At 43.9% G+C, this 25,609-nt stretch overlaps 1 protein-coding gene across 5 annotated transcripts in view; it reads right to left on the reverse strand.

Moving 5' to 3' along the window:
* Positions 1–25,609, reverse strand: part of ANO9 (anoctamin 9) — a 586,191-nt gene that overhangs the window by 386,639 nt on the left and 173,943 nt on the right. For all 5 annotated transcript variants that reach the window (XM_086957696.1, XM_086957699.1, XM_086957698.1 and 2 more), the window contains exon 3: positions 11,443–11,556. In XM_086957696.1, the coding sequence (XP_086813822.1) occupies positions 11,443–11,556 (114 nt within the window). The remainder of the gene's footprint in view (positions 1–11,442; positions 11,557–25,609) is intronic.

Consider the following 25,609-nt stretch of genomic DNA (forward strand, 5'->3'; position numbering starts at 1 on the left):
GGCTGTTATCCCTTGGAGATGCAAACCTCCATTTGCTTTAGTATAGGTTCTGCGAAACCCATCAAAGATGGCCTGGCAGCATCCCATACGAAATGGCATTCCAGAACCCACCTTGGGGAAATTAAATATTTGCTGAAGATCACACAATTTCAGCATGGAAGCCACGATTTTATCCAGATTTTCTGGTTTCACTCTGAAGTGCGGTGAGAGGCCCCTGGGCAGTAAGAGTCAGTGCCCCCATTGTGGTGGGGCCAGGGGCCCTGTTGTGCGTTGAGAGGACCCTGGGCAGTGACAGTCATGGCCTCCTTTGGGGTGGGACCAGGGGCCCTGGTATGCGATGACAGGCCCCCTGACCGTCCTTGCAGTGCAACCTTTGTGATGGAACCAAAAGATGTGCCCACCGCCATCCTATTTGAAAACGTGTTATGTGCAACACACACGAATAACAACACTTGTTTATACTTTCTCAACTATATAAACATCAATCAGAACAATTGAGAGAGGTATTGTCATTTATTTTCAATACCAGGTATCAAACTTTTGTCAGTACATTCTCAATACTTTTTGAAGAGCCCCAGAGGGGGGGGAAGGAGAGGAGGGTGAAAGAAGGGGGTGTGCTCAGGGCAGTGTAAAGTCAAAGAAAGGTAGACATAGTCAAAATGAAAACAATCATGAACGATATTGACATATGGATCAGAACAGATCTAACACAAAAAGCCTAAATAATTGAGGCATCCATTGCAAGGTTATTACACTAAAGACCTTCAACGGTCACACATGAAACATTGGAAATGATTAGAGGACATGTGCCGGAGGTCCGCATCAAGAAACAAGAGCCATCGACGTTTCGACCCCTGGCCGTAGGCTACGTTAGGTCCTTTAACGGGGTCTTCATCAGGACAAGTGCAGGATAAGGAAGGGGCAAGGTTGAAAGGGGCGATAATATCTGTGAAATTAAAACAATTCGTCAGATCACTATTTTAAGATTTCTAGAGCGTCATACTTAATTAACAGAATTCAGTTACACTAACAAGAAATTACCATGGGCTCAGGGCCTGCTGGGCCTCCAAGCGTAGGAACTCGAGTGAGACCAACCAATAGTCTCGGTCAAACTCGGCGATATAGATTCGCATATACACAGGGGAAGAATAACATGGTTTTTTGAACAAGTGGAACCTCAAGAGACTGAAATTGTTAAAAAGACTCCACTCACATGAGTTATCAACCAATCAGCCGATTGGTGAAGGTTTCTTGGGATGCATTCCCAGTAGTCAAACAACAGCAACACGGGGGGGTGCAAAGGAGTATGCACCAACTGTGAATAGAATGTTTAAAATGATTAGGTCGGGTGCTGCTTCTAACAGTGACCTAAGTGGGTCGGGCCATGCAGTTACTTACATTGATGGAGCAAACTTTAAAGCCACTGTGGGTCTTTTCACTCGAGACTTTTTCTCTTCAACAAACTTCCAAAGTAAGTGGTCGCTGAGGATGAGAAATAGGTGCAAGTTGCAACCGGCTACATCAAATTGTTGGATTAATCTAAGGGCATTCTTAGAGGACATTCTTAACCACGTACATACCTCCAATTTGGAAATTAGTCTGGGAGCCGATCTTCCTTAACTTAGGTATCGGTCTATCTACGAGTCACATCAGATTACAGCGTGGGCCGGAATAGCTTAACCGTTCCGTCAGTCTCAGTAAAGTGGAAACCTTTACGGGGAAATTAAAAAAGGGGCTTACACCTCAGATACCCAAACAGTATCTATCACAGAATTATACAGATTTTTCAGAAAGATCAGGTTGAGATACTATTTTCGCAACCAAACAATCAGGCAACAGAGCTCCATCACTGGCCTTAGAGAACCTTCGACTTTTTTCCCACCAACCTATGCGATGAGCCATAAGATCTTGGCATTTGAAGAAATTGTGACGTCTGCGGTAGATCAACTACTCGATCAGAAAAGGTTTGTTAGATTTAATCTGAGCAAAAAAGAGAATGATGTAGCCGGTTGCAACTTGCACCTATTTCTCATCCTCAGCGACCACTTACTTTGGAAGTTTGTTGAAGAGAAAAAGTCTCGAGTGAAAAGACCCACAGTGGCTTTAAAGTTTGCTCCATCAATGTAAGTAACTGCATGGCCGACCCACTTAGGTCACTGTTAGAAGCAGCACCCGACCTAATCATTTTAAACATTCTATTCACAGTTGGTGCATACTCCTTTCCACCCCCTGTGTTGCTGTTGTTTGACTACTGGGAATGCATCCCAAGAAACCTTGGTTGATAACTCATGTGAGTGGAGTCTTTTTAACAATTTCAGTCTCTTGAGGTTCCACTTGTTCAAAAAACCATGTTATTCTTCCCCTGTGTATATGCGAATCTATATCGCCGAGTTTGACCAAGACTATTGGTTGGTCTCACTCGAGTTCCTACGCTTGGAGGCCCAGCAGGCCCTGAGCCCATGGTAATTTCTTGTTAGTGTAACTGAATCCTGTTAATTAAGTATGACGCTCTATAAATCTTAAAATAGTGATCTGACGAATTGTTTTAATTTCACAGATATTATCGCCCCTTTCAACCTTGCCCCTTCCTTATCCTGCACTTGTCCTGATGAAGACCCCGTTAAAGGACCTAACGTAGCCTACGGCCAGGGGTCGAAACGTCGACGGCTCTTGTTTCTTGATGCGGACCTCCGGCACATGTCCTCTAATCATTTCCAATGTTTCATGTGTGACCGTTGAAGGTCTTTAGTGTAATAATCTTGCAATGGATGCCTCAATTATTTAGGCTTTTTGTGTTAGATCTGTTCTGATTCATATGTCAATATCGTTCATGATTGTTTTCATTTTGACTATGTCTACCTTTCTTTGACTTTACACTGCCCTGAGCACACCCCCTTCCTTCACCTTCCTCTCCATCCCCCCCCCTCTGGGGCTCTTCAAAAAGTATTGAGAATGTACTGACAAAAGTTTGATACCTGGTATTGAAAATAAATGACAATACCTCTCTCAATTGTTCTGATTGATGTTTATATAGTTGAGAAAGTATAAACAAGTGTTGTTGTTCGTGTGTGTTGCACATAACACGTTTCGCTTGCGGGGCCCCCCCTCTCACATATACCATATAGCGCCCAGGTCCCCGCGACTGCATGGGTTCAACCCCCCTTGTGTAACCTCCTATTTGAAAAGGCTCCCTTGAGGTAACGAGCTGACGAGCTCTGGTTGATGCACCTGCGCCAGCGAGTGGTACTGAGACCTGAGAAGACTTTGGTCAGCATCTCCAGCACCCCCAAAAAGTGTTGCTCTCTACTGAATAAGGGCAATTATCCTCAAACACTTGTCTAGAGATACACAGCACTGGCTGCACCAACAAGGGTGAAAAACGGGCACCGAAGAAAGTGTTGTCATGCACTGCATTTATTATGATGCATCGGGGCAAACTGAGTGCTGGAGTGTGAAGCAGTGTGCCCACCCCCCTTCTATTTGAACCATAAGATGTGTTCGTTAGTTTAACTCGCTGCTGGCAGCGGAAGTTTCTGAAAATCACAAGTTCACGTGAAGTAAGGTAGACCCCGCCTATAATCCATCCATCCCAGGCCGAGAAATTAGCAATTGCTGTTATTTGCAGTGCTTAGAAACGGCAGGAGTGTGGTATGAAGCACTACATACAAACGAGTCGATGTTTCTATCTCAATCACTCCGTCTTGCTGCTCTAGACTGCGAAGGAGCTGGCATAACCCTGCTTTATTTGATTCTGGCGTGCAGGGTTTGCTGATCTGTTACTGTTTGTCTTCGAACATCATTGCACCCCCACGGGCTCGCGCCCGTTTTGCTACTTCCGCCCTTCATGGCCGAACAAGGTCGTTTTTGTGGGCAGGATATGAGCTGCTCGTACAACTGTTTTAAAAGTTCTGAGAATGTGAGAATGTCATAAGGGAGGGTTTGATGAAGAGGAATGAAAAAACCCACCAGATTAATTGCACCCCGTTACTGGCTCGGAGCATGCACTGCAGACAGAGCAGCAGCCTGGGAAGTGTGGAATGCTGCAGGTCGAGCACCCAATCTCCCCCACATTCGGGGTGCCATGTCACATTAGTTGTAAGTATTAGTTTGCTGTTGCCTCATTGTGATACATGTCAGTACTTTTTAAGCAAACGTTTCACTTCGTCAGTACCAGGTCAACAGTGAACAGCAACTGAAAAATTACCAATAATTGTTGCAGTGGACTACAACGGCACTGCGGCCTGCGCCTTTTACTAGTTACGTTTGAGAAGTTTGAGGCAGGAAGATTGGTTTATTTGGTTTACAAAACTGTGCAGCAGATTGCGGATTATATGGCAACCGGTGCACTAAACCCAAACTAAAGAAAATGTTCCCCTAGTCCACCTTCTTCAGGACATCCATACATGCATTCTTCCCATAAGAATATGTTTCTTATGGGAAGGTTAGTAGTCTTGGGGAGTAGACGTTCATATAACATTTAAATCAGAGGTTACTGCGTGAGGATAATACATCCCTCACATAGTGACGAACAAGGAAATGAGGGCCTGACAAATTGTGAATTTTGTTAATGTGGTTAGGACAGATTTTCACCTATGGGAGCATTTTATTTAGTTTCGGTTTACAAGCCCTGTGCCCTTGGTTAGAGGGGTGGCTCTCATTAAATGTTCAAACCAGGTGCGTTACATCCATATGTACTCAGAAGCCAAAGCCATAGCAGAGCAAATTTCTGTGGCTTTCAGACTAGTGTAAGTCTAAAGTACAATCCTTAAAAAAACTGTCCCAAAGTGAAAAATCCGTCAGCTTTATTATTAAAATGAACAATGCATTTGGTTAAAGAGGTTCACAGGTGCACTGGAAGTTTTTTCAGCCTAAATTACAATTGTTTACAGACACCTAGGCATATACGCTTTATGCTCCACAGGTAACTAAGATCAGAAAGATGGTGCTTCAATCTGAATAAACTTTTATTCTTGGGAAAAAGGCGCAACCAGCTGAGATTAGGTGGGGTCGAAGGTTTTCCCATGCCCATGTTGGCGGGAAAATTCGAGGATCCTTTTCCCTGCATTCCTTCAATTTTGTGGGCACTTTTGTAAAAATCGCACTTTTTTAACAAATTGCAGCATTTTTACAAAAGTGATGATTTCGCAGAAAACCGCGAAATTACGAAATCCTGGAGGGTCTGATTATTAAGTATGAAAGAGTTCGGATTCTGACCCACCTTGACCTATTAGTACGTAGGTTGGTTCTTAAAAACCTTTACTGGTCACTAAAATCCTGGTGGCAGTTTGCGATCCACATTTTGCGACCAGATATTGGTACACCTGCCCACTGATCCTTAGGTATCAAGAATCAGAATGCAGTGCAATCACTCTGGTAAGTCAAATACTACAGACTGAAGCGGAGACAGCAGTGCTATCACTCAAGTTATTCAAATATTAAACACTCATGACAGATTTATTTTTCAGGTTTCAAAGTTTTTACAGGCTCAGGCTTCAACATGCAGAGCAAACCTAAATAGAATGATTTAAATAATGTACATCATGGACAGTAGAGATATTCTTGACGTACAGGGAAGTCTGCTACTTATGTATTCACATTGTGACATCATTATTCTCACCATGCATTTCCAGTTGAGCATTTTAATTAAAGCAGATGCTTTTCGGTTTCTACGGTAGCTTTGTTAAATATATATTTGAAGGTTGCTACATTACAAGGTCCATGATGTACTTCAATATTATTTTACTGTTGATTGCCTGGGCCTGTAAGATTTATGTGATCTGAGATGTAGCCCTGCTGTTCAATGCAGGCATTAGTGTATCATAGGACCATGTCAGACAAGAGAGCTAGCTACCCAGTAACATGTACCTCTAATGCTTAAGCCTTAAGACAACAGAGCTAATCCTTCAGTTACATTACTTCATAGGGTCAGATCACATCAGAGAAACATAGCTTAGGTTATGCAGACCTCACAGGCTCACTATTGAACACCAGAACCACCAATCTTACAGGCTCAGCCCTCTAGCCACAGGATAGTGTATCATGTAAAAATAACATAGATCATGAAGGCTTGACAACAGACTGCATAGGTATTCTCCTGGTTACACTGATCTTTACAGGCTGCAACCAAAACTAAAGGGTTGAGGCCTCGTACCAAAGGCTTCTGAGCACTGATGTCCCAGGATGCAGTGGAAACAAGCCTTCCAAGCTACTGCCTTGGGTTTCAGACCTCAACATGGTTATTCACAAAGGTAGCTTGCATTTGTGAGTAAGTTACACATGTAACTTTACTCTTACACTTTAAAATAACTTGACTACTTTTGGCTATTCACAACATCTGAGAGTAAAGTTACTGTAGAATGACATGCCTCCACTGCCTGAAAAGGGGGATGGAGCCCAATTTATGAGTGTAAGGTACTGCTGACAAAAAGAGACTGTAGCAGCCCCACATATGGCCGACCACTGCAACACCCTCCAACAGGGACATAAGATAAAACCACAGAGGAAATAATGCTAATTAAATTAAATCATTTAAAAAAGTTAAAAATAAATTAATATAATTTATTGCTAAGATATATATAAACATAAAACAACTTTGTCATTCAATTATAAAATAGTTTAACAGCATCTTTTTAAATTTAAAATGTATCATTAAAGTTTGATAAAAATATAATTACTTTACCTTTAATCAATTGTACAAAACACTTTTAAAAATTAAAGATTACAATCACAATTAAGTTCGAATTACTGTAGCATTTGTTTTCCTTTATTCTACATTTAAAATAAATATATAAAGTGAATTTACAATAGAATGTAACTTGAACATATTTAAATAACGTTTTTTTTTAGTTTTCCCTGTAGTTAACTATAAGGAGATCTTCACCCCAAATGTGAAGCATACCTGTGGTAAAGTATTATTTTTAATTGAGTCTCACCGTAACACTCAGGGCAACCATCATCCGAGTTCTGACTGTTCAGTAGTTCTGTCCGGTCTGTGAGGTACAGCCATGCCACAACACCTCCCACAGTAAGGACCCAGGGAGCTCAAGGTTTAAGAAAACAGTGGAAGACCTGAAACTATAGGCCAAAGCTTTACCAAATGCATTATGGTTTTCAGGTATGTGGTCCATTTAAAAATCAAGGGTACCTTTGAGAATAACCAGCTCAGGTGAGGTTTATCTCCTAACCTTTTTTGTTTATCTGGAGCATTGTTCTGGACTAGCACAAAGAAAGGGTGTCAGGACTAACTCCAAAGAGTAATACTCCGACCTTTGAGTGAGCGTTATTTGAGAAGACATCTTTCTAGGGTGTCTCAAGAACCCGGATATCCAGTATGGGTGTCACCAAAAGGAGCCTAAGTCAGGGAGAGAAAAGTAGGAAGCTCCAGAAACAACACCGACTACACGGGTTACCCCAGCTCTCCTTGTGCTGTGCGATGGGAGGGAGGGTGAGAAAAGGTCCTGTGTGGTATTTCACAATCCAGGGCCCCATACACATTAGACGCTTTTGGGAAAGTAAGTGTTGGTCGTTTACAAGAGAGCCACTTTTGTGCCAAATATTGCCAACTCTTTCACGAAAGGAAGAACAGAGAAAATGCTTAAGAAAGACACCCTAATTGGGCACTGCCCCTAAGGACAACTAGGGAGAGCATGGACACATGATATTTTGTGCATCTTTAGGAGACATGAGAGGAGTATCATTGGAGCAGTTCTCGCCTGTCGCTGTCTTTTTAATTAATTGGCTACTGCAGATAAACATAGAAACAGAAATAGTGCCGAGGAGAACTCTAGCCTGCCTTCCACTTACAGATCTGCAATCAACCCTCCGCAGACCTCCAAAGGCTGCTAGAAAAGGCTTTCTTCTAGCACTGCCAAAGCTTGCCAAAATATTTGAGGTGTGCATATCGGTCTTGGTGCACCCCTGGTCACCACTGTAGGCTCTTAGTGGCCTATAAGGAAATGCTACAGTGATAGAAGTGCTGGTTTAACAGGTCAGTGTGTGGGATAGATTTGTTGCCTGTTTGTGGGCCTGTTTTATGGTCTGGTGGGTCGGTTTTTACTGCTGGTTTAATGTTGATTTACTGTTGATATCACCACAAACACTACCTGCATATAACACAAATGCACTCAGTCTCCCATGCCTCGCAAAAAAAATAAACGGCGTCTCTTTGTAAGTTCAAAACTGATTATTTGCAGAATGTGATCCACCTTTTTTTTAGCCATCTGAGGCCACTTTTATTTTGTGGCCCAGGCCTATTTTCGGTCCCAGTTCGACCTTCCACTAACTAAACCGGCAGGATGACTGCACCTTTAGCCCCACCCTCATGTAGTCTCTCCTGAACTATGGCCTTGTTGAGGTCTTCTTCATTGCCCTCCTCACCCATGCTGTCAGAAAGAAAAAGACTGAAGAAGATGGGGCTGTTGGAAATTGGAATACGGTATTTGTGTTTGGGTTTCAGTCACATGTCAGGCTGTGGGCTATGGTTGGGTGAGAGTGAGCAGAGCCTGAAGCAGGGCACAACCCCATTGCCCCAACTCAACAATGAAGAATACATTGCACCCGAGTGCAGCCCCAATGCCAGGTCAACAGAGCACTTTCTATTGTTTTTGGCACCAGAAAAACCCACATTCAGCTTCTGATGGCACTGATTGTCAGAGTTTAATGGCACTGACCAGAGTCTGGCATCCTTCCCTGACATCATCATTTTCCGGTGTGGTGGTAAAAGGCCAGAAAATGGGCCTCCGGAGAGCAATCTTCCTCTTTAAGGCCTTGACAGTTCAGACCTCACTTATATAGTACGCATGTGGCATATATGTTGTAAAGATAAGTTATATTAAAATAATACTTGTTAAGCTTCCTTGTTTTTTATGCTGCTCAGAAGTTAAACAAAAGAGTTAGCAACAAACCCAAGGCAGCATTGAGCAGCAAACAACCCGAGCAACACTCAGGGTTATGCCCTGGGGCACAGGAAGTCCACCAAGTGTCCGTCTCAACGCCACAAAACAGAGATAGTCCTTACTAAGAACAGGGTGGTTCGTTGGAACCCCACTCTGTGGCCCAGTGAGATGGGTTCCCTTCCCACCCCCAAAAAGGCAGTAAATAGCCTGGGGGTCACTATTGATGAGGATCTCTAACTCAAGCAACAAGTCAGTGCAGTGACCTCAGCCTGTTTTTACCAACTGCGATGCATAAAAAAGATAAGGAAATTCCTTATGAGGGAGGCTCTGGTTCAAGGAATCATAGCTTTAGTTATGTCTAGAATTGACTTTGCTAACTGTCTCTATCCGGATCTCCCAAAACTTCTTTTGTGCAGGCTTCAGTTAATTCAAAATCAGGCAGCTCGGCTGGTAGTTCACCTGCCCAGAGAAGTGCACATCTCTCGGGTGACCAAGGACCTCCACTGGCTGCTAGTGGTGCAGAAAACTAGGTTCAAGGTATGCAGTACGGCTCATAAAGCATATAGCTGAGCTGCCCGGCCTTCATGAAATCTCCGATCTCCCCGACCAGAGAACTGAGATACAGCCACCTCCACTACCTGATCATCCCCACCTTTGAAAAACATAGGACTGGAGGGAGTAGGTTTTCTGTTACTGCCCCCAGAGTATTGAATACATTACCATTGGAGATTAGGCAGACCTCCAACCACATCAGATTCAGACAGCTTTTGAAGACTTGGCTCTTTAAACTGGCTTACCAGTAACAATGGATTAATAACGTATCTGCTACCTAGCACCAAATGACCTTCTGGTGAACATGCGCTCTAGAAATATTAGTAACATAACATAACACAAAGCACAAATTCACATACTGAGCTACTGGAAAGCTGGCTAGTAACCCACTGTCGAGTGTGGGAGTAAATCTGTCCCCTGTAAGGGTTTTGAAGACAGGTTGTAACCAATTTAAGAAACTAACACTGGAAGTAGTACAATTACCTCCGGTTGTTAGCTTCACTTAAACCATCAGTCCACATCTCTGATTACCTTTTGTATCGTCTGTAAGTTAACTTAAAACTTTTCAAAAGAGCTAGCTAACATCATTGATACCAAGTATGTGGTTTAATTTATTGACAAAAAATTGTTACTTAATTGTTATTTATTGTGGCAAGACAAAAGGAGGTGGATAGCAACGCTAAGGAACATGCGCTGTGTTCAAGCTGTAATGCTTATGCTGATAGTTCTTGGACACAATCAGTCACAGTTACATAAAGGACTTGTGCATCAGCACGGTCTGTACTGCTAAGAAAGAATTAGTTACATATCAGTCTATACTCTACATCTGAGATATAGCTGTTTCTACAGACATAAGCTGTGTAGTGCCTCAGCGGCCCTCACTGAGCCCCACCCTCTTCAACCTCTACAGGGCCCCCCTTGCAGCCATCGTCAAAAGCCACGGACTCAACATCGTCTTCTACACTGACCACACCCAGCTGATCATCTCCCTCACCAATGAACCCACAACCACCAGAACCAACTTTCACAACGGAATGAAAGCAGTCGCCACCTGCATGCAAGACAACTGCCACAAGCTCAACTCAGACAAAACCAAAGTACTGATCCTGGGACCCATCTCTTCAGCCTGGGACGACTCCTGGTGGCCTGCCAGACTATCCCTCCCACCCCTACGGGCCACGCATGCAACCATGGCATCATACTGGACTCCTCTCTCTCAATGAACCGCCAAATCAAAGTAGTATCCTCAACCTGCTTCCACACGCTCCATCTACTTCGAAAAACTTTCAGATGGCTCCCCACAGAATCCAGAAAGACCGTCACCAACGCACTCATCACCAGTAGACTGGAATATGGCAATGCATTATAAGCCGGCGTCACCCAGAAACAGCTCAGGAAACTATAGAACATCCAAAACGCCATAGCCAGAATGGTCCTTGACATCCCCCGCTGCAATCACATGACACAACACCTCCGACAACTCAACTGGCTCCCTATTGTCAAGAGAATCACATTCAAGCTCCTCACACACACCTACAAAGCTCTCTACGATGCAGGACGAGAATATCTGAACCACCGCCTCCCTCTCAACACACCCGCTAGACATCTCCGCTCTGCCCAACTCGCCCTGGCCTCCGTCCCGCAGATCCACAAGACCAGAACCGGAGGAGGATCTTTCTCCTCCCTCAACAGCAAGACCTGGAACTCCCTGACCCTCCACCTCAGGCAATCTGCGTCATTGACACAGTTCAGGAAAGAGCTCAAGACCTGGCTCTTCAACTGAACCTCCAGACCCAGATGGATCAGCAGCTCCCCCTTCCACCTCCCCTCCCAGTGCCATGAGACCCTTGCGGTGAGTGTCAGCACTTTACAAACCTCTGATTGATTGATCGATTGATTGAGCTGTCTCTGGGGCAGCAAGAGCAGCATTTCAGAAACACCAGCCTGCCTTTTGTGGGTGATTGACTTTCTGATAGTGGTCAGAAGCACCTCTCACCTTGATCTTGAACCGTTTCATTTCCAGCTCTGCCATGAACCGCCGCCTCTTGTCTTCCCGCTGGCTGTTGCCATCAGTGGAGGCATTGTCGCTCACCAGTACCAGGTCCCACTTCTGCAGAGAGGAGGGATGAAAGAAAAATTAAGTTACTACTGATACCTTCTGGGGAGGAGCATGGTGGGCAGAAGGAACTTGTGGGCCTTTGTTGCCAATTTGGCAATAATGGAATCAGAAAATAGAGACAAGAGAGGTCGTAACAAAATGTGGTATAGGGAAGGGGGCAATCTGGATTAGTGGTGTGTGGTTTACGACTGGGTTTAGTAGGTAGGGAAGAGGTGCAAGTGGAAGAGGGATATAACTTTTAGCAAGATTTGGACTGTGCAGAGGAAGACTTGAGGTTCGCAGAAGTCCATGGAAATTGAGGTTTGCTTTGAATTTAGAGGGAAAGTATGGTTCCTAAGAAGGACTAGATGTAGTCTGGACATGCAATCAAAGAAGGAAACTTTATCCATCAAGGAGCAGTGTTCGGTTAGGATCAGAAATGGCTTTGGGAAATAGTGTCATCTATAGGACGAATGGGACCTTTGAGTAAAAGGGGAGGTCTTCGGATTTCTGAGAGAGGTGTGGTCTGAATGAAGGAGGTGTGTCTCTTCTCAGGCTTGGGAGCTCAAGACAGGAGATGTCATGTGCAGTAAAAGATGTGACCTGTACACAGGCCATGTATGGACTACAGATTGTAGGGGGGTCTGCAAGAATAGTGGTTTTCATAAGGAGGTGAGGTCTGTAAGGAGGCTGCGCATTCAGGAGGGAGAGTTTATAAAATGCTATGTGGTCAAGAGGCAATGATCTGGTCTGTAAGATGGCGATGTGTTATTTTGCCGAAAGTTGTATTTTGCAGGAGAAGGTGTATGGTGTATGTTATTTGAGGATGTGTTCACTACAGGAAGGGAATGCAATATACAGGAAGAGATGTGCTCTGTTCTAAGAGGTGAAATATATAGTAAAATTATGATCTGTAAAGGGAGATACCTGTTTGGTGTGTACTTACATAGGGCTTTGTCTGCAGGAAAGGGTGTGATCTAGCAGTGAGTGGTGTCTGTACGTAAAACATTATCGACTAGTAACTTAATGAGAAAAGAAATTTAACTATGACATCAGTGTTATAAGCAACATGACGATTTGAGTTATCGAGCAAATGTATGGGTTTGCAGGCATATGGCACCAGTAAAGATGTTCTTTCCCTGCAGATGTTGGGAAGTATGAATGCTGAAGTTCCTTGTATGTATTGCATTATATACAAAGAGTCTCTCATTCTTTAGGGTTCTATGGACATACCTATGGCAGTTTCTATTCTCTATGGGTCTTTGATCTGTGGAAACCTCTATTTTCAGCTCCTGGTAATTCTGGGGCTCTTATACCATTTGGCGTGCTGCGCGCCAAATGGTTGGTCCATCAGAGGCAGCTCCTCTACCACTCCAGATGTGGCCAGACCATTGAATCAAGATGAGTTGCTAGCCTCTTTTAAAGGCATGATATTTGTCCGCCAAAGAAGCTCTCACTTCAATGTAGGAGCTGCATAGGAGAAAACAGTATGAGAACTAGTCTGCCATGCCATTGTGGCGCTGTCATCACTTATATTATTTTTTAGGACAGCTTCCTATAGCTGAGCCTTTTCTAAAATGATATAGCTGGTACACCGGGATGAGGTTTTTTTCACAAGGGCCAGGAGACAGAGCTGAGATCTTTCTCTCTGGGACCACCACGGCTGACATGTGGACACTGACAGAATGGGATGAGAAGTTGAGATAAATGAGATGGCGAACTGATCACTGGCAGTGGTCTCTATACTGCCCTCTTCTGAATGAGCCCCTCAGTCTTTATCTTTACTTTCGGGTTCTAGCCAGTTGGGGTTCACTGCTATTTGTGCCCAAACTTTGTTGAGTACCTCTGATGCATCTCCCGGTCGTGCTTTTGCAAGACCGGTTTCAAGTCACTGGGCAACCCCTCCTCCTGCCTGTCAATTATTGTAAGGATGTTGGGGGTTGCTGCAGCATTGGGAGTGCAGGGTGGTGAGACAGAAGTCTTGTGATTCATTTAGAGAGTCTGCTCTTTATTCTTTGGAACCTGGTTGTGGGGGTTCTGTCTAACTGTTTCTTTTTAGGGGGTACCAGAATTTAAAGATGTGATTTAAAAGCACAAAGTGAATTGTAGCCCTTCTGCTCTCTGAACACATGACTAGGTTGTATAGATGTTGTCAAAGAGTTTTCATATTAATCTTACAGATGAACTGAAGTATACTGGTTACTTTTTGAACATGCAGAACGTATGAAAAGGAGCTTCTTTAAAAATGTTTTTATTGGTATTTTAAAACTGACAAGTGTAAATGTGCCCCTAGGTAAGGCAGACTGTGCTGTGCTCAAACTCTCAGCTATTCGGAAAGAATATGAACGTGTTGATTATTTTCCTGATTTCCCTCTGAAGACCATTATTTTCTGTCATTTTTAGGTCGAGCCTAGCGCAGTGCGCATGCACAGCTCTATTGGAGGCTTCTTGTGAGCTCTTAAAAGCGCTCCCAACGTATTTGAGTGGGTCTGACTCCTCCCACACATTCAATTAGCCTTTGTGAGTCTTTCAAAAATAAAAGCACGCAAATGGCCAAAGGCGGGTGCATGTCCCACCTCTTCTTCAAATGTTCACTCCCACGGCGTTTGCTCTAGGGAGCCAACAGTAGCACGCAGGGTGGCAGCTGGTTACTATTTCCACACATGCTTTTGCTTTTTTTTTTACATTACATCATGGCGGCCGCGTGTCTTGTTTACATGATGGCCTTAGGTTTGTGTGTCTTCAGCCATTACAGGTATAACATGACTGTCACACATAGAAATATGCAAACATTTAGGATTCTTTCGCAGAGACTAAACAGCACTAGCCCGCACGCTACGTCCTGCCTCCTACCACAACACATTCCCTTGCCCTCAAATAACACGCAACCGTCGGCCATCCCATGGTCACTACCCATCAACCCCCGAGCAGTCTGCAATCAGCGCACAAGACAGCAGCCAAAAGCCTAGCCAAATGTGTCACTCAGGAAAGACAAATATTTGACCATTACTCAGCCTCAGCTAACGACGCAGGAATCCCGCATTGGGAACTGTGCCCTTTCGAGTAATTAGCAATATATTCCAAGCTACGCCAAGCATTCAAAGCCAAGAAATCAGTGAAAACTTGTAACAAAAAGGTACCGATGACAAATTACAATTGTAACCTGGTGATGAAATTTGCCTTTAAGATTCCCACCTCAGTGATAAGCAGGGTGGCAAACGTGCAATGATAGGACTATGTTCACAGAATGATTCCACCGTTCCCCGCTGTGAAAGAGATGCTGATTGGCTCAGAGGGAAAAAGGGGAAAGGCTGGGTCCTGTCCCTGACCGGCTGGACCACTCTTATTGAACAAACAAAACAAGTGCCGGACAGTATCAATTGGGAGAGACAAGTACACACCTAGTATAATGAATTGCTAGGCTGACAAACCATTTGTGTTTAGTCACTTGTATTTTTATGAAAAAAGATTATGAAAAAATGCATTAGCATCAAAGAGTTCACACGACATTTACAGGGGTTCACAAGTACATTGAAAAAAACATAAACAATACATTAAATCAAAACATACACATATAACAATTGTAATGACAATAAGTAAAGACAACTGTGTAATGCCTCAAGAAATTCTCTTTGTTGAGGCACCAATCCTGGATGCAAAATAAACAAGTGGACAGCTGAGATGACAAACTAGCCTACTTGTTTTTACCACCGCTAGATACACATAAATTGGTTTTTCAAATGGTGCAAAAATAGGAAATCACTAAACTATGCAGCAATGTAGAATTGTGTGTGAATTTTGTTCCTATTATGCCCTGATGATTCAGTATCTGGGTGGAGCAGGACGCCGACGCGTTTCGAACCCGTTCAGTTATTAAAGGGTTCTCCTCAGGACAAGGATTGGGGAGGTCGTTGTCGCTGAAATTTAAATTAAAAAAATGGTATCAATGGAAAGCTGACTGCTACCTCACTTGAACTCAACCACTATGAAAGAATATGCAAATACCTTATGCTGGAAAATGTCAGTATGCTACCTGTGAAAAAGACGGTATATGCCCTAGTTAGTCTCTGTTATTTTGAATACACTCTGAGCCACCATATACATACAAGGAACTTGGCTTGTAGGCACGTACCTTGGTGTTAAATGTACATGCACCTGTCCGGAATACCCAAGTGCCCGGAATCAATGAATGCGCCTGAGGGAAGTAAAACAAAGTATCACCATCCCAGCTAAACTGCATGTGTGGGCGTCTTAGCGTGTGACTGTCCATCACAAAGTGTGCCTACTCGGTCCTACCTTTATTTGTAGGAGTTGAATTCCAAACTCGGGCACGGGCGGCAGCCGCCGTGGTGGTTCGGAAACTGAAACCCAAAGGGAATACAGTAATTAAAAAAGAGCTAGGGTCGCGCTCACTCGATCTAGCTGCAAATTGTTTAAAGAGTTTTTTGAGCGGACTTACGTTTTGGACGATGGATCAAAAGCTGTGAGTCAGGCAACCGACGGTGAGAAACTGACAACGCGGGTGCAGTGGGGGCGTGTCCCTGGGTATTTAACGCGTGATGCGTATGAGACGGCCTGATGAAACGCGTGATGTGTGTAAAACGGCCTGCTGGGACATGTAGTCCACTCTGTACTCACTATTATTATTCCTCCCGTGTCTGCTACACACGGTGATGGGAAACACTCAGCGAGGTGAATATTATCAATGTTGAAGAGACCGAGAGGGTTCAAAGGCAGGCAAGGGAGTTAGGATTAAAAAGAGAGATCTCTTTGTAAAAGTGAAGCGCAAATTTGCTCAGTGGTTCAGTGGAAAGTAGCTCAGAGACACAGGGGACACACCTAGGGACCCTGATAAGAAGTCGGCACAGAGGGCAGGGCAGGTCTCTTTTGAAGGTTTTCTTAAGGAGATCAATGCTTTCTTCGGTACCCCAGGTACCCTTTAGCATTACTAATTAACTATAGGGCATTCTAATTTTTCTTGTGAACGCGGTGAAAAGTATTTCAGATTTACTTTCAATTAATTTAAATTTTAATATCTGCTTTCATTTTAAGGAAGTTGGCTTATAAAACCCCAAATCTGACAGGCTTATGGTACTAAAAGGCACGTCATAATTCCAGTTGAATTCCAGTCTGTAGTAGTGCAACCCCGAGAGCTGAAGTCAGGCTCTCTAGACCGCTCATAACAACATGTGGTAGTGCAACATGGTGCACCCAGCGCTGTATATTCCTATCCAGGAACCTCTAGTGACTACCTGTGGAAGTGCAACATAGCTCACCCTGCGCTGACACTGGCTCATAATGTGCTGCATGGCTATACACTTATAAGGTCCCAAAAGCGAGACCTATTGGCTATTCCAATGCTTGTTTAGTTTTGCCTGCTGGCTCCACAGTTTACAGCACTCGTCCTTGAAATCTAGATTGTACAGGAAAACTCCCACTGGAAAGCTGGCCATGTGTGCATTCAATGGGTTTTGCTGCTCTGAGGATTCTCTTTTGACATCAATAACAGCTTGTCCGTGCTCCTCTGGTGTCACATGTATGTTTACTTGACAAAGGGCTCAGCAAACATTTGACATCTTTAATATGGAGGACTGGCACACCTGGGTCTTTCTCCAACCTATCCAATGAAGGCTTACTGAGAAGGCTCATTGACAGGCTTGAGGCTGCTTTACTATTGTAGGCTGTTTCAGTGTACAGAACTATGTGTTAATGGTCTCACAGCAGCCTGGTGGCTCAACGCTTACATCTTATAACCTCAGCCGGAAGTGGTGACAACAGGGATAATAATGCTGCTGCTCTAAATTGTACTGAATGCAAGTTACCTAAAGGTATCACCTTTCACCCTTAAAGTAAGAATTAGAACATCAAAGTTTTTACACACACTTTCTGAAATGTGAATTATCATTTTGGTATACCTATTCACCTGTTGCTCTGGGGTCTCTTAATAATGCTAAATATGGTTGTCTCTCTGGATTGCATTCAGTATGCCAGAGGTGTACATCTTTGTAGAAAAGAGTTACACTATCAAATCACACAGCACAGGTTTGATATACAGCCAAGCCCTCCAAAATGCATAAAACCTACAGGCAGGGCACGAGCCGGGGGGTACATGCGGGTGGACGGCATCCACCCACTATTTTCACAGGGTGGACGCCGTCCACCTTGCCATGAAGTTGGGCCCCACTGAAAAATATGCTGAATTCGTCCCGGTGTAATTTGCAAACACCGGGACACATTCAGCAGTGCCTGCACGTTGTGGTCTGCTTTCGATCCACAACAACGTGCCGGCCGGGACGGAAGGAGCATTCTTATTTCAGACTCCTGCTGGGCTCATAACAAAGGCTGAATCTGAGGGGTCATCAGGCCTCCTTTTGTTGAAGTCACCTGGCTGGCAACAATAAGGTGCCTCACACCTAGAAGCAAATGCAACAGAGGAAAGCAAAGGCTCACACCTTGTTAGCGCTTCACACATAGTTAAGAGAGGCAGCTTTTCACTTTGTTTAGTCCCTGTTTACAAGATATGCATTCACTGTAAGAATGTCAGAGGTGTTGGTCTTTCCCAGTATTTACACAAAATAAATGTAATTTATATAGTGCTTACTGCCCCTGAGGTGGCGTTGAAATAATTTAAGTACCACTATTTTTTCATTTAAAGCACTATGGGTAGAGGAAGTTTACGCTGACAAAAGGCAACATTGTTTTATGTGTAACTTACAAAAGTGTGAATCTTCTGCCTAAATCAGCAGGGTTTCCCTGTATACTTGAAATGTTCTCCTATGTACTCATGATAGACATGTTAAACATATAGGTGAGGGCTTAAGATCTGATGCCACTTCTTATGATGCCACTTCCTGTGATGTCACGTGTCGTGATGTCACGTGCCGCGGTGTCACATGCCATGATGCCACGCCGTTATGTCACGCGCCATGATGTCACTTGCATTCTGATTAACTAGGTCAGTCCCCCCACTTCTTTTTTTATGACTTGTGCCATGCCTTCAGGTGTAGGTATTATTTTTACACAGGGTGTGAGGAAGCATCAAATCCCTTGGAGAGGCATAAGATAATTAGTGAGTTGTCTGCAGTTAATGACTAGTCTAGGAAAGTAGGGGAAGCCCTCATTGTTTGATCTGGAATGCAAACTGGTGATAAATTAGTAATAAGTCAGGAGAGACGAGTCTTTGAAGGACAGGATATAGTCTTTGCAAAATACAAAGATAGATTATCAAAAGATAATATGGAAAAAAGAAAGGATTTTACAAGGGCTTGCTGGGCAGAAATGCTAGACTTATTAGTAAGAATGATGTAGTAGAGCGTTGGTAAACGACCATGAAAGGCATGGGTGGCCAAAACACATTTTCTATTATGGAAATTTCCCAAAAAGTTTGTGTGAAATATTTACACAAGTTCTATCTTGCTGAAAAGAATGAAGACAAGTTAAAAGTACTATACAGCCACAATACAGACTTACTAAAATTAGCAGAATTACCAGATTTAGTGACATTAAATAAAGTACTGAAAAGGAGTCGAGCTGCAGGCCGGTGAACTCACCTCTTCCATTCTTTTTATCAGCAAGACAATCCAGGACAGCCAGATCTCTGACTTGCGGTAGGGTGTGGTAACATGATTCCGCTACTAGTTGTACCTACATAAAAATTTGCAATTTTGGCCCTGAAATAGATGGAGGCATGGATTCATGAAAGGGCTCCTATCCTGCCAAAGCTGGCGACCTTCAGGGTGGAGCAAAAAGGATCCGTGGATGACGGATCAAAAGAACCTACCCAAGGACATACGGGTGGCTCACCAATTGGGTGGAAACCAACCTCTGTTAGCCGAAAAGAAAAATGTATTTTTTTGAATCCCCTCACTCACCCAAGGTTACCCTTAGGTGACATGCTTCATCATTGGGGCCATCCCAAGCATCTACTGCTTGGGGCGTGCTGCGACTTGTGGAGTTACGTAGGAGCACTTATTTTGTGAGGATATGTGTAGTGCAGTGAAGTGGAAGTGATGTAAGTGATATTTAAAAATGTACCTAACTAGTGAGCCAAAGTTTTATTCCTGCTCCCAGTGGGTAAGGATAAAAAGGGGTTAATAAAAGGGAAAAATAACTATTATGTAATTATAATCCCTAATATTGTGTCAACATATTTCGAGGTTTCCCCTGAACCTCTTCTTCAGGACCAGCCCCTTGTGTACCACTCCGTGCAGGACCAATAGTTAAGTGAAAATAAAGATAAAGAATGCACACCTATTGTGTGAGCATTTAGAAAAAATACATACGGTTGATTCTGAACACGTAGTATTTATTTTATGGCCAAATTGCGCCTCATGGTCTGTCTGGGTGGAGGGGACTGTAGAACCTGTGCTCAGCAACCCTCCGTCAATGTGACCTACTCCTTCCCAGGGTGGACCGCATTTTGACCTTCAGGGTGAAACACAGGATACATTGTGGTATGTAACCCAGACGTCGATAAGCACAGAATGTCAACTACTCTTTGCCAAATTACACGTCTTTTGATAAAGTGTCTAGAAAGATACTACAGGCAGTGGAATAGACATTCCCTGGGCCCTGATGGACTTTGTAAAATCCTTCCATTAAGAACATAAGGGGGGCTTATAAAAGAGGCTGGGCGAATGAGGAATATCTAATTAAATGCTACAGGAGAAGCTATAGGAAATAGCTTAGAAGCATAGCTGGGGAAGATGAGGAGAGTGCATGGACTAAAGCAATTGTCTTCCTGAGATTGGGAAATACTAAGGGCTTTTGGAATATAGTGAATAGAGTGCTAGGGACGAACAAAGGTATTGTAGCAGCCCCAGTCCTGGAGGAAACATGGGTGAGTTATATATTGGAGCCATACAAACTTAAAGAGGTAGACAATGGAGGAGTGGGGAGTAGGCAGGTTGGTGCCTCAGAACTGGGAGCGGTGGAAAGCCATTTGATTCCGCCAGTATAGGGTATAGAATCCATTACAAAAGGACTAAAAAGCTCTAAGGCCTAGGACCCTGATGGCCCCTCCTCCGATATAATTAAACTTAACCCAAACTTGTGGGCCCAAGTCCTAGCATCAGTATTTATTGCTCTATATAGGATGGACTCAATATTGGGCCATAAGTCTATTGAAGTGCTTAGAGAGACATACAATTCTAAAATCATTATTCTGTAGTTGTATGGGTGTGAGGTGTTGTGCATAAAATATTTGAGGAGAGAGTACAATATAGAAATGAATGCCTGGAAGAAATAGGTTGGCCTACCGAGAGGATCCGTAAATAGTGCCCTGAGGCTAGAATTAGACCTCTCTATTGTACTGTTTAAGTACAAACAGCCGCTTCTTAATTACTGGTTTAGTCTCCTTTGAGCTGATGAGGGCTCCTTCAGGCAAATTATAAAATCTTGTCTGCAGAAGTATGCTAACAGATGGGTTGCTAATCTCCTCAATATTAAGGTATCCCTAGATGTTTCAGCAGATGTTGAACTTCAAGGGTTGTCTGTTGTACAGAAGAAACAAACATTAAAGCTCTTAGTAAAAGAAGTCTCCAGGAAAATGTAAGGGAGATAATTTGTATTATTTAAAGGAATCAAGTTATGGTGGGCATATTCAGCCTTACCAGTGGAATATAAAAAGTGCTTATATATGGAGCTGGGCCTTGAAGGTTAGGCTGGGGCAGGTACCAGCCTTTATACGATGGAAGCTGACTAGACAGACAGGGTCAGATACAGTTAAGTGTCTCTTTTGTCAAAAGGTATCATTAAACGTTTTGCACTTACTCATAGTCTGCTCATGCTTTGATATTAGTAGAAGAAAATAGCTGTTACTGGCTTTTAGAATGACTAAGGTCCACCATATAAGTGATTTAGGGCCCGATGTAGGTAAATCTTTTTTACCACTTCATAAATACCGATTCATACCGAATCGGTATTTAAGAAGTGGTAAAAAAGAGAAGGGCAGATGTAGGTAATTTTATTTTTAAAATTTCCGAATCGGAAGGAATCGGTATTTACTGATTTGGTAAATACCGAATCGGTAATGCCCATTGATTCCTATGGGCATTGAAGCCCATAGGAATCAATGGGCATTACCGAATCGGTATTTACCGATTCGGTAATTACCGATTTCTGCAAAGGTGCAGGGGGTGTCACTTTGACACCCTCTAGCACCCCCAATACTGGCTTGTGTGCCATGTGGCACACAGACATGCCCTAAGGGCATGTCTGTCTGTCACATGGCATAGGTGTGCATGCACACATGTGCATGCACACCTGGATTCGGTATTTTAACACCCAATTGGATTGGGTGTTAAAATACCGAATCTGAAAGGCCTGTGGGACTCAGAAGAGTCCTGAGGTAATAGAAATTTTCAGGTAGCCAATGTGTCCCCCACTCGCACCCTATCCCCATGCACCCATGTTCCATGTATGTCGTGTAACTTCTGTTCTGTACATGCTAGACAGACGCAAATACATTTGCGTCCATCCTTAACATGTAAGCTATCCAACCATACCAGGAAATCTTGTTAATTATGTTCCTAGGCATACGGTGCCACCGTCTTTACATGGTGCACTTCTGAAATTCGCACACGTTTTCTCCATGTTTCCTGGCTTAGTCGAGCTAGGCCCTTAAACGAGGCCTCTCTGCCTCATCTCTCCTGTCTCCGAAAGCTGTACGCATCCCTGACCTCTGCCTTACTTCCTGCCAGCGCAGCGGTGCCCGGCTCGGCCTGGACTGCCTGCCAAATTCATGTTTTGCCTTCAAATTATCAGTTAATCCTCCTCGAAAACACATTCCAGTCTAGTGAAATAGTTAAACATATTCCCGGCTGCAGAGCAAAGGGCCCGGCCTCTTCTGTCCTCCTTGCAAGTGATTTACTGGCTCCGTTACCATGGTAGGCCCATGGCTCTGCACGTTGCACCCAGACACGTATGCACGCACTAGCTTTCAGTATGGGATGGCCCCTGCCCGAGAGACCTTTTGCTTCAGACACTACATCCCCCAAACATAAGATACTAGATATGTTATAGGTACAGGTTTCCCTGACACTCCAGACACCAGTCTCCTCCACTAGTGCTAAAGTCAAAGCCCCCAGTTTCACGTCATGCTAGTTGCGCGCGCATCCGGGTTAAGGGTTTCTGCTGATTCTGCAATTTTTCTCTAAGCATCCACCCACATGTGACGATTCTTGTGACGTTTCTCTGACATATACAGTGCACGCCCATGTGTACGCCTCTTTTTCACGCCTCCTCTTACGCACATGTGTTCTTATCTCGCTCTTTTCACCTGTTACGCCTACTGTATTGGATTTAATTGTAAGGTTTTACTATATATAATGTGTAATGTTAATAAAACGTTGACTGTCCCTTCCTGAACCCTAGTGGTGACGGAACATGATATCCAACCTCGAGGTTCATTGTCCATTAAAGCCCGTATGACTCAGATACCACGGACTCTGCCTCTCATTTGAATGAGCTGTCTTGTAATGATAATTATGCGGAAAAATGTTCAGGTAAATATATTTACCACATAATTTGGCGCCCGAACAGGGACCCCCCTTCCCCACTCGCCGGTGGAGTCACGCGGCTTTCGACCCCTTCTACAACCCCGACGGAAACCGTGCACGTTTGCGGGGTTTCCCGCTATCTTCCCTCGGGTCCACGAGGGAGACGGAGACTGCGGTCCGGCGTCCAGACGAGGCGGTGAGGAATGCGGAGGATCCCGACCAGAGCCCTAGTCGAGAGAGCAAGGTCCGAGGTGTCCGGAGGCCCACCTGTTCCGAAGCGCATGCGTGGTAGCGTGATGTGTGCCAGTCCGATGTCGTAGCAGTCCAGTCCAGTCCAGTCCAGAGTCCAGTCCGGTTTCCGGGGCCTTCAGTTTCTTGCTTCCCGGTGAGTACCGTTGTTGGGAACGCATCTAGACGGGTTCATTGATTTGTGCCCGGTAAAGACAGAGTTGGGTACACAATTCTGGTCCTGACGTGTTCACTTAGGTGGATACGGTCCGACGTGTCTCTTTATGAGACCGGTCTGTACTGTTTTTAGCAGTACATCTAGTTATCCAGTTTTATCCCGAGAGTTTTACTGTGTTTTCTGTGTTCCAGGTAATTTTAGTCCGACATGTTTTAATGTGTTTCAATGTTGTGGGGTGAATCATTGTTTACTGTTTATTACTGTGTTTATTGTGTACACGTCCGAATCACTCTATTCATGCCGCTGTTTTCAAAGTTACGTCAGATAGGTACTAGGAAAGGGATACTTGAAGAAGCAGTTCCTGTCCCGCCTAGGGACACTCCAGGATATTTTATGTACCACAAACATGGCTTAGATGCTGTGTTGTATTTAGACTTATGGGTGGACTACACCAAGAATCTGGAAGAGAAGTTTAGATGGCCTGTCTCAGGGACATGGGATGCCGAATGCATCATGAGAGTAGAAGAAGCGTTATGGAAAAAGAAAGCCAGACAATCGCAGAAAGATGCCATAGAATTGTGGCGCAAAGAATCGCATAGAAGAACAGAAAAAGCAATCAGAAAAGCCGAGAAAAGTAGAGAAGAATCCGAAAAAGCTAGAGAAAAAGAGTTACTAGAAGAAGGAGAACAGGTCAGATCAGAACAATTAGATCGCCAAAGAAATGCACTCATTTCAGGCATGTATCCAGTCCTGGCCGAGGGCCTGCCTAAGGCGACCCCGGAAGTACCCCGTAACTTGCCACCTCCATTGGTTCCGAATACAGTACGTCACAAAAAGACCGCAGCAGACATTTTCCTTTCCTCCTATTTAGATGATGTAGCTCCCGCATATACCAATGTACCCGTACAACCTGCTAATAATCTGCCACAGCATATTCCGGCTGATCAAGCCACGACCCCCCCCACGCCGAGACTCACTTCCCGCACCTGCTGTCACTTCCCCTTCTACTGCTGCTGCTACTGGTCCCCCTACTATTGGTCCTCTTAACCCTTTTGCTACAGATGCGACTCAGAGTCAGTCGTCCCTGTTACATGTACCTTTCCCACACGCAATGACGTCAAGTCATGCTCATGGTTCTGCTTCAGGAGGTGCTTCAGGAGGCCTCCCTCACACCCCGCCACAGTTACATCGAATGACAATGAGAGAATTAGCTACACAGCGTACTCCGAAAGCGATGCCCCATGAAAAACTTAAACAGTATCTTACGGATTGTAGATATGATCCAGTACCTGGCAAGACAGGAGACATGATGTTAGACACGTTGCGTCTACGACGTGTTACAGATTATCTGATGTTATTACCAGAAATGCCAGAACATCTAGACAACATATATCATTTTATTAGAACAGGGGAGAGGCCAGAATGTGTTCGTGAAGCCATGGCATATCAGAAAGTTGAGACACAAGGTTTACTATTACGATTCTTGATTAATTGTTTGATAAGGGAACAAGATCAGACAGGTGTTGTTAAGGAAGAGATGAATGTACTGACAAAATGGAGTCAAAATATTGCAGAAGGTAAACATGATAAACAGAATTGTATAGATGCTATGTCCAGAAAGATCCGTAAAGAAATAGTAGCGATACATACCAGACAGAAAGCCGAAAAAGAAGCCGAGTCAGACAAGAATGACTCCTCAGAGGAGGAGGAGGTAGAAGCAGAGACAGAGGATAGAATAGCGTACGTAGGTAGAGTAAAACTCCCTAAACAGTATTCTCTTGATAGACCTTTCGACAGACCCATTCGTCCAGAAAACAAGAAACGTTACCTTTCCCCGATACCAGAGCAATGTTCCCTTGAACATATATTCCAAGTCACTGATAAAATACTGAAAGAAAGAATAGGTTATCATGAACTCACTAACTTACGTGATCAGGAACTAGCCCGGTCAGCAGTCCAGTGGGCCGGGGATGACAGTATATATAAAGATGATTTAGTAGTACAAACGTTTTTGAGTCTTACTCCAGAAGAACAGCGACTAGCTGGTATATACATGACCCAACATCTCATTACACTGAATGAAAATCAACAATCTGATCCAGGTCCATTGTATAATCTATTGCAAGACTTACTCCTGAGAAGATGGAGAGGTCTAGGTACC

The sequence above is a fragment of the Lissotriton vulgaris genome, chromosome 2_1, assembly GCF_964263255.1.
Source record: "Lissotriton vulgaris chromosome 2_1, aLisVul1.2, whole genome shotgun sequence".
NCBI classification, from domain to species: Eukaryota; Metazoa; Chordata; class Amphibia; order Caudata; family Salamandridae; genus Lissotriton; species Lissotriton vulgaris.